Source organism: Anguilla rostrata, chromosome 9, assembly GCF_018555375.3.
Source record: "Anguilla rostrata isolate EN2019 chromosome 9, ASM1855537v3, whole genome shotgun sequence".
In the NCBI taxonomy this organism is placed as follows: domain Eukaryota; kingdom Metazoa; phylum Chordata; class Actinopteri; order Anguilliformes; family Anguillidae; genus Anguilla; species Anguilla rostrata.
Genome location: NC_057941.1, coordinates 16,047,355 through 16,061,243, shown reverse-complemented (window position 1 = coordinate 16,061,243; position 13,889 = coordinate 16,047,355). Strand labels below are relative to the sequence as shown.

The window sequence follows — 13,889 nt, the reverse complement described above, 5'->3', positions numbered from 1 at the left end:
ATTACAGACTTCAGATTTCAATAATGTACTGGTCAGAATCTGGGTACTACTGGGATAATAAGGTCATTTGCTCATCTGGGAAGCAGGGTGACAATGAAAAGTCACACTTTTTACACTGCAAAAACATACTCAGCATAGAACATCACGTTCAGACATAACCACGTTCTAAAAATAATCTGTCCAGGTCTGACGTGAGAATGGAAGGATGCTATGAAAAATAATGAATGTGTGACAAAAACACATTCTCTGACCTAGGGCCACGGATAAGTGGATAAGTATCCGTACACCTACAGACCAGGGGCCTCATTTATAAATCTTTGCAGAGATTCTACATGAAATGGTTACGTACGCACAAAAAAATAAAACTGCGTACGGACAAAAATATCCTGACTCATAAAGCCGTCTGTGCACTCACCTCATTGTCTAACAATCAACTTGAAGTTTTGCGCACGTGCGCAAGCCCCGCCCCGTTAGCTCACAAAATTGACCATAAATGGTTAATGGAATGCCCAATGCGAATATGATATGCATATAAACAAGCTGGTCATTCCACTGAATTGACAGGGAAAAAGGAGGAGTCACACTGCTAAACAAAGAAGAGCAGCTTCATGGAATGTGAGATGCTCGTTACAGAGGTAGAGGCCAATAATTAAATTATTATTATTATAATATAATAATTTAATTAATTCTACATTCTTTCTTTATTTTGCAACTTTGACATCGGATTCACCTATTCCCAGTCTCCAAAAATGAACGTATGAATCATAGTTTGTGTAAACATGAGCACATTATGGCATCAAGTTTGTCTTCATAAATCCCAAATCCGCGGAGAGCGTGGCATCTGCATCTATTTTTTCTGCGCACGCAGCATTTAAAAACAAGGCCCCCGATGTGTGAAATTGGATGATGCTTTCAAATGAGCTGAAGGAAAGAAAAATAATTAATGATAATAAACCGATACATAATCATTTCATAATACCTTACTCGACATTACATTGTAGCATGACACATAATCCATGTGTTTTCCAATGGCGGCGTACTGATGGACTAATTGAATTCATACAGGGTCGGCCTGACGGCCAACAGCGGTAAATTAAGCAGTTAAGGCCTGCTTTGTCATTGGTTTTAAATCAGCTCAGCACAGCTTCTTCCATTTCAAAGATTAGCTTTTGATTATCCAAGGCTTTGCCATATCAGATAAAAGGCCTCCTCGCTCATCTTCCCTGTTGCCTCAATACTCATTATCTCCTTCCTCTGAACAAATGATGTCATTGAACTTGAATACCCCTTGTAAAAACACCATTACTTTGTCACAGCGTGTACTCCAGTCGCACCGGTATCCAATTTCATTTGGATAAATATGGGAAAAGAAAAGTAAGCATAAGCACAAAAGTACAGTTTTAAAAGGAGGTTGTTTTTTTTTTCTGGTGGCCAAAGCAAAAGACTGAATTCTTCAGATCATGTGTTACACACATTAAAAGCCCTTTACAGACTAACAAACTACCTCCGATCTTCAGAACGCATGCAAAATCAATGTAGAAATATCATGTATAAGGCAACCATCTTATGTTGAGACTGCGAAGGCTTTTTGACATGTTGCTGTTTGACTGAAAAGCAGGTAATAAGGGCATTGGGGAGAATTATTGATTTTCATGTTCACAACACAAATGAAAATAAATGATTCATGTTCAAAATCGCAAGGAATAAGTCATCTGTAATGCTGTCACGTGTGTTAGCGCTACACTTTGGCTGGGCAGACAATATTTTACAGTTACTATGCAGAGGTACTGTAATTACATCAGCGAACACAAACAGGCCTAAATGTGCATAGGTTTAAAACAGCCAGTGCATTTCTTTCAGTCACTCGGCAAAAGGCTTTTCATGAACACATCAGGATGATTTGAGTCAATATTAAATGTTTCTGTACACATCCTGTTTAAGCACGTTAAATACAGCGAGTTAACACCCACTTAATGAAACCTGTTGCCACACTATGAGTGCACTAATAAGCATATGTCAGCACACACTGTGATTGCTGTAACCGCGCACGCCGATAATGAAAGCAGATCTCCGGCGTTCAGGTAATTACGGAGCTTCGCGGTGGAAATTGCCTGCGCTGACGATGCAGCGGGTCAATAACGACACCGCCGCCCGGGCGGCGGGATTTACGGGCCGGCGAGGTCAGCGTTCGGCGGCAGCCGGATGCCGGGACGGCGGCGGCGGCGGTGATGGCGGTGAGGCGATCTGTCTGAGAGACGAGGGCACCCTGACCTTTCTCTCTGTCCGCTGTCACAACAGAGGCAGTGGCATGGCGGGGTGGGGGGGCGGGGGGGTGTGCGGGCCAGAGGGCGATGTGACGTTAATTGCTTTGGATGGAGCAGCACCGCGCAGGAAGATGGAAACGAAATTACCGCTACAGTTTCACATCCCCCCCCCCCACCGCCGCCACCAGCCCCCATCCCTCCAACCGCCCTGTCGAAAATATATTTATTATACCCCTCTGCATTGGCATAGGCCACAGACCACGGAGGCACAGACACACACAGCTTCTCTGACTCACACCGGGGAAGTGCGCTTTCCGGGGGATCAGATCTGCCCAAGCCCGACTGACTACTCTACAGGAGTACGATCTGAATACTGAGGATCATTTCAATGTAGCATGTTGGAGGGGGCGTGGTGTCTTGAGCGTGTCACTAGACTTGGCCGGTGTTGTTCTTTAGGCGCTGGCGTGTGCGGAAGTGCACGCGTGCAGTAGGAGCAGGAGTACGCCGCGTTCTGGGACTGATGTCAAAACCCTCATCCGTTGTGCACAGGCTAACGAGGTACAAACTGGAACAAAATGAAATGTACCATCCCAAAATTCTAAATTGGAATTTTTTTCCCCCTATGATCTCTGATCCTGTGTCTCCATCTCTACTATGAATTAAGCTTAATTGCATATGATATGGTACAACCAAGAAATTGCTTGCGAAGACTGTATATTGCTCAGGTCATTACTGAATGTGGATGGACCTGTATGTCCTGTGAATACTAACAACAGAACAACTAACAACAGTCAAAACATAAATAGCATTTGTGTCTGTGTTTATCACTTCAGGCTAAAGAAAAGATACATGACTTTAATATATGCCAAGTGTGCATTTTGCATTATTAAACACACATTTGGGAAAATAATCAGAAAATTACCTACAGAGTTTTAAAAGCAATGTGGGAAATGCATAATCATTTATGAACACTAATAAATAATAAATAACCAAATCCTTACGATAGCCATTAAACAAAATACCATGCAGTTAAATGAAACTTTATACTACTATTATATACCATGTTATTATTTGGCAAAAACATAAAATTTTACAAATAATAGTACAGTAGAAGAGTTTGGAGAAGAGTGGCAAGCACGGGCTTCAGACAACATGAAGTCTTTAAAATTACATCAGTTACATCACAGTTGTTACTGGTTTCAAAGGTTTCATTCCTTAATTTTGTGGATTGCTGAACTCTCAGTTTTGAAGAAAAACTCTGAAATTGTGAAATGAAGTTAAAAAAACATAAATCTTGGATTGATTTTGAACACACACACACACACACACTTTAACTGCGGATAAGCACCATCAAATGAGAAAAACAACAGGCTTTTACATAACGCAAAAAATGGTCAATATATTAAAAACGGCATTTTTAATGTTTCCAGTGACAAGAGCACAGAAGCATTAAACAAAACGTACACTTCTCAGAGACGTAACATAAATAGATAAATAGAAAGATAAATACATAGTCTGCTCAAAAGAGAATGTGGCACAGTGGTTCTCTGAGAAGCGCAATATATCTTGTTTCTCCTGCAGGCTCTCTCAGAATTAAGGGTCCCTCTACCGCACAGTTATAGCCAGGAAAGTACTGCCAGGAAGTGGGGTGCACATATAAACAGGAACTTACTGAAGCTTTCATCCATAGCATATATCCTTCCTTCTCTACGACTGTATGTGAAACCCACAAGTCATCTGTGATCGCCAGCATGCTGCCCCCCAGACTCATGGTCTTATTTGTCATCCTATTCACTTCTATTTGTGTATAGATTTTTATCTTTATTTATTTAGTCCATTTTAGCATATGTCTGCATATTTAAAAAAAAAAAAAAAAAAAGATGCGTTAATACTTTTCCTGATTTGGGTATATTTTATAACAAGACTACACACTATACACACACACACACGTGTACACACGCACACATGCACATACACACACACCCACACACATACACACACACACATACACACACGTGCGCACACACACACACACATAAATCCCCATGCCAATTACCTGTTCACTGTCCTCCTCATCGCTGCTGAGTTTGAGGTCATCCTCCAGCATTCTGTGGGGGAGCAAACGCAACACATCAATCAATCTCAAGTCATCTCTGGAATGGCGGCAGTGCCCAGCGACAACCAAATGTAGATGTAATGATCAAAGAACACAATAATCTCTAGGAGCCAAGGTTGACACTGGCTGTCACATAGCTGCAATGATAAAACCTTATTTCCTATTCATTCCCTGGATGCTTTGTTCATACGTAAATGTCAATTTCTTATGAAATGTATATTAACCAACACAGAGCGCTCTCATTAACGGTGAGCATTGCTGATTGATTGGAGGAGACATCGCTCGACGTATCAGACGCTGAAGACAGAAGACGTGGCCAGGGCTCCACACATGTGAACCACTAAGTGGAGCTTTTGAGGGTTGGCGATACCATCTGACAAATGGTTCCAAGGCGTACTGAGATCATCCTAAAAACGCAGTGAGCTCGGGAACCCGCACTTTGGGCAGAAACACAATGCCTTACGGCTGCTGGGACATAAGGCAGAGCTGTAAATGTTCCCGGTGAGGAATTCCCCACTGAACCTGAAAAAATAAAGAAGCCTTATAAAGAGGAAATGCATTTAAGGTTCACTATGACCTAAGCTCATGTGCGCCATCTTAAACTGAGCGGAGCTTTGCACAAAACTACCAGTCATTACCCTTCTAATAATTTACAGATGTCAGGGGAAACCTGACCACGGCAAGCACTGCAGGATAATTCTTTGCTGCTGGAATCAAACTAAATGCGCTCTGGCATGGTGGGTTGTTCCTTTCTTTTTATATGGTTGAGTTAAGCCCACCAAGCCTGGAAAAAGACGGACGAAATGAAAAACCCTGACACAAAAGAAGCACTTGTTTATTTTTTAAATGGGCCAGGTACTGTACGGAGACGCATTTTTTACACCGGCTGCCATTTTGGATCTCTCAACTGTATCCGCTCATCTACCCCTGTGGTGTTAAAAAAATGGCAAACGCAGTCTTTCAAAATAATTCTTAACAATATGTTGCTGGTTCTCAATAGCGGAGCCTCCATGTCGGATTTAAGCAGTGATCACCATACGACCCTCAATGACATGCTAGACTAAACATCCTCAGGGGATTTCCAGGGAAACCGCAAATATTCAACAACAGCAAACCAGGCTCTACACCACTGCTGGAGCCAACTTCCGTACCCCAAACCAGAGGATGGCTTTAATCAAAGCCTGACTCCAAATTCCACTGCGGGCAAAGTAATGTCTATGGTTACACCTGTCTGAGGTCATGGCTCAGATCGGTATGGGCACAAAATCAAAAACCAGACTGATGCTGATGACTGATTCTAATCTACAAAGCCAACGAGAAGAAGGAAAAGGATGTTCTTTAAGGTAATTAAAAAAAAAAATTACAAGTCGTTTTTCTGTTTAATTTAAAGACCCATATTTAAAAAAAAACAGGAAATACACAAACAATAACACTTGCATTATCTATTAAAGAATGTTGTAATATATACTGTTAATCTTCATTTTCCAGAAGAAAATAAGAAGTGTTTTCCACCGTGAACTAAAAAAGCCTGAAAAGCTTATTTGCATTTGCATGACTCAAAGGATCAGAATGCAAATGTATTAGGTTTGTTTTTTTTAAACAATGCACTAAAAGAATCTGAGGCAGCACTTGGCATTAGAACCGCACGCTACACTAGTGATGCTGGTATTTAATAATGAGAGGAATGTGAAGCAGTATAAATTTAGTGCTGTGTCTATTGGCCTATGCAACAGCATACATTCAATTCTTCATAGGCCAGGACACACTGCTGTCTCAGTCTCGGCCAATGTGCACAGCATAGCAGCAGACACACTTTGCCAGAGGTTCAGGTTGGTAGTAAATCTAGCCCAGCTCACGTAGTTCTCAGGAGGGTAAAGATTGGATTATGTGGGGTCTCTAATTCAATTATCGGGGTTTGCAGAGATTATGTGGCGAGAGTGGCTGAATGAACTGCCACTGCACTCTTCGGGAGGCAAGAGTCCCCTTGGCCGTCTGGACAGGGACGTGGGGACGTGAATCGAGGACAGAGTGGAGTCCGACAGAGGACGGCGCCGGCGTCCCTTCTCGGCGTGTCCCTTACTGCACCCTGGTGCATCAGCCCCATTTACATCCTGCACTCAAATGAACTGGAGGAGAGCAGCGCTCGCAGGGTGAATAAATAAGGCAACACAGATTAGCGCATGAACGAATGAACACACGCGTTTACCAGAGGCGGGTTAATCTGTTCATTCGTTCATCCTGCGTCTGGCGAACGCCGGAGGCGAACGAGCGACGCCTCGCGCAGAGCCACCGGTGAGTGCAGGTGCTGAATTTCATTACGCGAAGTCGTCCGCAGAGATTGACAGCGGCGGAATGGAAGAGGAATCTTGAACGACGCTCGCTTTACTCCGGCGCTTTACGCCGAGCATCCTGGGAGCAGCGTTGGGTCTCGGGGGTGTGGGGGGTGGGTGGGGGGGCAGAAGCTCGGCGAGGCGGGGCCCTATCTTCCCCAGCACAGCTGGCGCACGGCAGCTCAGCCAGATAAAGTGTCTCCTGGTGTCGCTCAACCAATTAATCTAATTACAGCTGGTGGGAGAGGTAAACCCTGTGGTTATTACCCATTAGGTAACCTATAATCACTCCCACTGTCATCTTCCTGCTACCTGTAACCACCAGTAAAAAAAGGAACAGAAGCCGGGCGGCGACTGACTCAGATCCGGTTAAAGGGCAACGCAAAAGCCGTCTTTCAAGAGCGACATCTCAGCTGGGCTAAAAATGTCATCCCAAAGGACCATAGAACAGGGTTGTTTTTACAACCCCCATCCCTGCCCCGCCCCCCCCCCCCCAAAAAAAAAGCAAAAACATTGGTTTACAGTGGTGTTGCTGTATGAGGTGTTTACCGTGTGCTTCTGAGTGGCAACACAAACATCGTCCAACTTCTCATAAATATAAATGGTGTTTTTCTTAAAAACTATGTTATTTCGCAAAACGAAACGTAATGCCTTTTGGAATGAGTGCACTGGTTAATGGAGATATAAGATTCAGAAAAAAATGACATACATTTTCTGTTTCAGATAAATGTTTGTCTGGAGGTGCTGACACCGGCAAGGGCAAATGATAATTTCTTTCCCGGTTTTATTAGCAGAAGAAACACATATCTCTGCCTGTGCCCTTAAAACTGCCTCATATGGCACAAGCCCAACAGAAACTCCAGGGAGCACCTAAGGTATCGGATTATGACAAAATACAAATTGTGTACTTCACATAAAATTCTGTGCTTGTGTACATTCCTGTTAGCCAAACCTGCCAAGAAAAAGTGGTCACAGTACACATGATGCCGTGGAAAAAAACCCCTGTTATTTATGCAAGATAAATATGGAAAGTTATTTACCTAACTAGACAATGCAGTAAAATTTAAAAAAAATAATATTTAAATAAAAAAAATACAATGTGAGATACTCCTTCCATCCTCTGCTTAATCTCATCGCATTATGCAGCTAATTAGCATTTGCCATTGTCTTGAATGCCTTATAAGCAAACCACGTAAAATCAATTCACAGATTATCTCCAGAACAATATGCTGTTAGTTAGATATAATTAGCTATTATGCATCATTATTGGCTGACAACACAATTAAGTCCCTGATAGTACTGCACGGTAGATAATAATGGAAAACGGAATGGTTTTCTTCACCATTGCAATGACCAGATGGGATTCTCAGCTATCTAACTATAAAACAGAAAGTATACTATTCTCTTTAATTACCAGTGAACGTCACTGACTCAATAAACAGAGCCTGCCATTTGGAAGAGAACGCCTTGAGTGGTGCTTCAGACTACGCTTTACTTGCTTCATCCCGTTTTTTAACCACGGTGACCAATGACACAAGACTGATCCTGCACCAGTAAGTTTTGAAATATAATTCTATAAATGTCACGTTGTTGGAATTTTTTTGAACCTATATAACTTCAAATCATCTTTACCTAAAGCGAGGTTTTTAGATGCTGCTTGACTGAGAGACAAATCAAACAGGTGGATTTTCAAAAACAGACAAGCTAGGAACATTAAAGCAGCTAACAATAACATGTCTTAAGCTTGTTAAGCATTCACAAAATACAAAATGGCACACACAAAATGGACACTAGGGTTAACGCTGTGACTTAGCCCTAGCCCTAGTTTCCTCCTCAGCAATGATTCCATGAAAAAACAGTGATTAATGGTATACATTTAAGACAATTAAACTAAATCAGACAGCAATACTCCTTCCTTCAGATGATGTAGGTTATCACAGTGCACAATCACTGTCTCCAAAACAAACAACAGTTCATTAGCATCTAAAGCGATGTTGAGTCTAAAGGTGTCTTCTGGAAGCTAATAAATAAAATATCAATTTGCTATGAGTTATTAATACTATTATACTATTCCTGCTTTGATTTTAATTTCAATATGACTATGCTTTGTAAATGTAACCAACCATCCCTAAAAAGCTATTGACTGACCTAGGTCAGACAGTCACCTTCTCTGGCTTCACTGTATTTCTCAGGTTTGACTAATGTTTCTGTTGTCAGAGTGGGACGGAAATTGTGACATGACTATGTTAAGGTGATCTTGGCCGTGTCTTCATAAAGTAATAATAATAACAATAATCATTATGTCTACATACCATGTACAGGCACATTGTAGTGCAGTTGTGTTAACTGTAAAATGTTAATTTTAACTAATGTTTCAGTATGATATTTTAAGTATACAAGAAGTTCTTGACCAGGGCATGGTGTATTTCTGAAATAATACTGACTTCAGAAAAACTCACAGCTACATTAACATTATCCAAATTACATGTCAATTTAAAAATATGGATTCTACTGCAGATGACACTGTAGCCACAAATAAAACCTTTTCTTTATTGAAAATTAATACCTTTTATGCACATTTCAGAAATGGTACATTATCGACAGAACAATCTCATAAATATTGCAGATAACAGCACAGATCTCCTAATGTTCCCCTGATGGATGTTCAAACAACTTTCATGTGTCAGACCACAAAAACAGCACCACAACCCCCAACCCCCGCCCCTCCCACCCTTCCAACTGTGATCACTAAAGCCACATCTCTGAGGTTTCTTTTTATAAAAGGACCACCATCAGTGGCAATTTGCCATTTAAGTGAAGTCCTCTGGGGTTTTTTGTTTGACAGCAATGGCTGCCTTTGTTAACATGAGCCCTCAGCCCATTTAACTCAGCAGCATTACAGCACCACAATAGCTGCCCTCCCCCGGTGAGCAGTCAGTGATTTAGCGGGAGGACACAGTGGGAGTGCATGGAGAAGAATGGGGTGGGGGGGGGGGGGGGGGGGGTCAGAACATCAGTCTCTCTGGTGTCCAGCAGGCTGTTCTGCCATGACTGTTGCATTTACTCCCAAAAAAGCCAGCGCTTAATTGCTTAATTGATTAATGGATTGAGTCAAAATCTAAAACTCAATTAAGATGTGATTTCTAGGAAGTAACAGAACACCGTGTCAGAAACTATGTCTCCCTTCTTTTCTATGGTCCATGAGAAAAGATCATTAATTTAATTAATGCTTTCATGTTGACTTAATAGATAATTTGTGAGAGAACTGATACTTCATAGGTAATTATACAAATACAAATATACCAAAAACAAGTGGTTTTGATTAATACAATGCATTATTAAATGCATTAATATACTTCTTTATTCATTCAACAATTTTCTACATGAATTTTCAACTGGATTATTTTTATTCCACACAAAAAGACCAGTGAAAGCACCAAAAACACATTCAGCCACTAGCTATTTATCCCCCACTTCATAGTGCAGTATTATTTAGTAATAACATTTTAGAGCAGACCACTGAAAACTGAAAGACAAGTCACAACACAGGTCGATTTTTGAAGTTTTATCAGTGAACAAACAGCTGAAATCTCCCTTCCAGCGTAAACTTGTAAAATATGAATAACAGAGACAAGGGCTATATGGGAAACCAGTTTCACAGTGCATTAAACTTGGTCACTAAAAATTTTAAGCGAACCCAACACAGGTAGCTTTTTCAAACTTCCTCTGATCGGTTAAATCTGAAAGGTGTGGCAAAATCTCAATGGGAATATTAAGGCAATGGCAAATTTATGCAAGCTCCGGCACACTTTCACTTTGGCAGACTTAACACCTATGGGTGTGTTGGTGCCACCCAGTCAGACTTCTGTTAGCACCTAAAATTATGGTGCAGCCAGGATGAAAATAACTTTTGAATCTGAATCTGAATAAAACATTTTCATCTACATTGAACTGTAAATGGCAAGAGATAAAGTACTGTAGTCTCACGATTGATCTAACTAGTTCAGATATACTAAGAAAATGATTCCTTATGTACTCTGCAAAGCTTATTCTGTGTATAGGAAACAAACAAATATGGGTATATTACAGTAAACTCACCTGTTTCAGTGCTTAGGTGTGCTGAATTGGGTCGGAAACACATTTGAGAATAGAACAGATCATGCTGTAATAAACACGTGTAAGAACGCTCAGCTTCACACCGAGCTCTGTATATTATTTTGGCATGTGAATATGCTAAAGAGAAATCTGAATAAATGATCTTGCTAGCTACATAACCATTGGTGCTCATTTTAACACAGACAACTAATATATTTGCATTGCAATGTGCAAAGGATACTAATTTCAGATAGCATTTTAATTCGCAAAACCAAATTCCAATTTGGAATTAAATTGCATGTATTTTTTTAGACATTCAGTCACTATTTAAAAATCAATTATTGCTCAAACATTAAACTATATTAAAACATTGGTTGCCCAATAAATCGGATTCAATGGCACTGATATTTCATTAATATTAATTTTGTGCACCACTGGCTACAGCAAAGATATGTTTTTGCTTTAGGATATTTTTTTTTCCGAATCAGAAATCATTGCTTTTAAACACCAGTCTGCTGCCTGCCAGCTAAAATGACAGTTATGACATCTGTGCATTTCCGCCTGTTTTTTCAAGGAACTCGATAAGCTATTTAATCAATTCATTATTTAAGCTTGGTCCCTCACGTGAAAATAAACAGACATTGTGCCTTTAAAACTGAGAGTGGAATTGGGTATTTAGTGGCGGTATGCAGCTTGAAATAACTTCAGCCTTCCATCTGTCAACCTGTCCATCCGTCTGCAGTACAAGGAACTGCACTTAAGGACCCCAACGCCAGGCAGAGAATAAACGTGCTGTGCATTTCCTCGTGTTTGGTGGCGGGCTTATTTACTTCTGCCTGGCGTGCACGTTGAGGAGCCGGCCACAGCCGCCCCAAGACACTGCTTCGTTCCAGATCTGTCAGCGAAGCACTTGTCTGAGTAGTCAGTCAGCTGAGAGAGGGCCATAAACACCCTCTCTTGCTTTCTGTGTGTGTGTGTGTGTGTGTGAGAGAGAGAGAGTGTGTGTGTGTGCGTGTGTGTGTGAGGGAGTGTGTATGAGCCTGTATCTTTCCCTGTCTGCTGGTTAGAATAAATGTGCGTGTGGGTTCATGTGTGTGTGCGCACCCGTGTGCATTTACAGCTTAGCTCGACTGATTGCTATTTCAGCTCATAGCAGTGATGCTCATGGAAATCTAATTTAGATGACTGCAGCTACCAAGCAAAAAAGCTGCCCACCCCATAGACTGCATAACTATGGCCAAGCAACATGTTAATGATGGTTTTTTTTCTATTCTCACTAAAGAGACCAGGCTTGGGATGAAGAGAGAACTTGCCATAAAGCCAGTGGAATACAGATGTGATAATGTGAAATGTCAGAGATAATGACAAACCTACAAATCTCTAAGTCAGCAGTGCTATTATTACACTGAAATTTACTAAGGAGGGGAAGGGACATATTTTCAACTCTCATATGAGCAGAACTCAAAAAGGCCTACTTATATGAGAGTTATTATTATTATTTTTTATTTATTATTATCATTATTAATGTGCCAATAACATCTTAGGTTCTTGAAAAGGTAGTATCTGAACAACTTATAGAATTCTGGACAAGGAAGTATCTGAACAAATGGGTTTAGAAAAAATAATTAAACTGAAACCACAATTTGCTATTTTATAAAGGAAATGAAATTAAAGTTTGATAAAGGGGGTGCTGCAGGAGCTGTGTTTCTAGATCTCAAGAAGGCATTTGATACTGTCAATCATAATGTTCTTCTGACAGAATTTTCATGCTGTAACCTCTCTGGTGCAATAACATGGATGCAATCTTATTTAACAATGAGAACGCAATGCACTATAATCCTTCATTAATTGACTGTTCTGTTGGTATTCCTCAAGGGTCAGTTTTGGGGCCACTTCAGTTTATATGTTAATGACCTCCCTAGTGTTTGTGGTGATGTTAAATTCAATTGTATGCTGATGATACGGTCACCTATGTACATGCTAAGAATAGACAACAGGCCTCTTATAAATGAATATCATAAATGGCCAGAATTTCTGACTGGCTAACAGAATCCTGCCTCACTCTAAATGTAAGTAAGACTGCATCCATATACTTCTCAATCAAGAAAAAGGAAGTAGTTCAGCCAGCTGTAGTTGTTAAGGGTGAAAATATTCAGGTTGTATCACATTTTAAATATTTTTGCATTGTTATTGATTTATAAAAACATGTGAATGTTAAACTTAGGAACTGTAGATTGATTAAAAATCAAGTGTCAACAGATGCTGCTAAGTCACACTGCATGTGAATTCTATTATTTTCTCACATCTATTTTATTGTATTTCAAGCTAGTCCCAAACAGAAATATATACTCTATATACTTTATATAAGTAAACTCTGAGATAAAGAATATAATTAAATTATCATAACTGTAATATAATCAAGAAGCACAATCTCCTAACTCGTGATAGTTTTGTGCACCTTGCAAATACTTGCATGATGTAGATGGTAAGAAAACTCATGACCTTGTTCCTCTGGAAATGAAAGAATTCATTTTAGTGTGGAGTGGTTATTGTGTAGTACGGAAAACAACACTTTTCACATGATGTGCAGACAACTGTTAGCAGTCCATTTTGTCTTCTCTCTTATTTTATTTTATTAATAATGACAATGTTGTCTGTCCAAACAAACAAAATTAACCCAAACAACGAAAATACTTGATACTAATAAAAAATGAAAAAACAAAAAACAAATAAAAAAAAAAAATAAGACAATACAATTAAACTAGGAAAAGGTCAGGGACAACTTAGGACTGTCACTACCAGAAATCAAACTGTATTTTGGCCTGCAGTAATAGGGGGCTCTCAGTTGACTGGACCACTGTGAAAATTACCCATAAGCCCAGACCTGAGCAAATCTCTTGCCTTACAGATCCACTGTAAATTCGCTCCTGATACCTACTATCTTTCGTCAGGTTCAATTACTCGTTTCTGTGTAGTTATAAAAAAGGGATAGTAAGTCCATAGCTCTGGCCTTTACTGCGTCTTTCAATGGGCTCCAGAAGAAAACTGACCTGCCTGGAAGAATGGAGAGGACTTAAAGCGGTG

The 13,889-nt window shown here is 40.3% G+C and overlaps 1 protein-coding gene across 4 annotated transcripts in view; it reads right to left on the bottom strand.

Annotated features, from left to right (window-relative positions):
* LOC135263031 (AF4/FMR2 family member 2-like) overlaps positions 1 to 13,889 on the bottom strand; it is a 166,841-nt gene that overhangs the window by 45,579 nt on the left and 107,373 nt on the right. For all 4 annotated transcript variants that reach the window (XM_064350577.1, XM_064350578.1, XM_064350579.1 and 1 more), the window contains one exon: positions 4,321 to 4,372. In XM_064350577.1, coding sequence (XP_064206647.1) covers positions 4,321 to 4,372 — 52 coding nt within the window. The remainder of the gene's footprint in view (positions 1 to 4,320; positions 4,373 to 13,889) is intronic.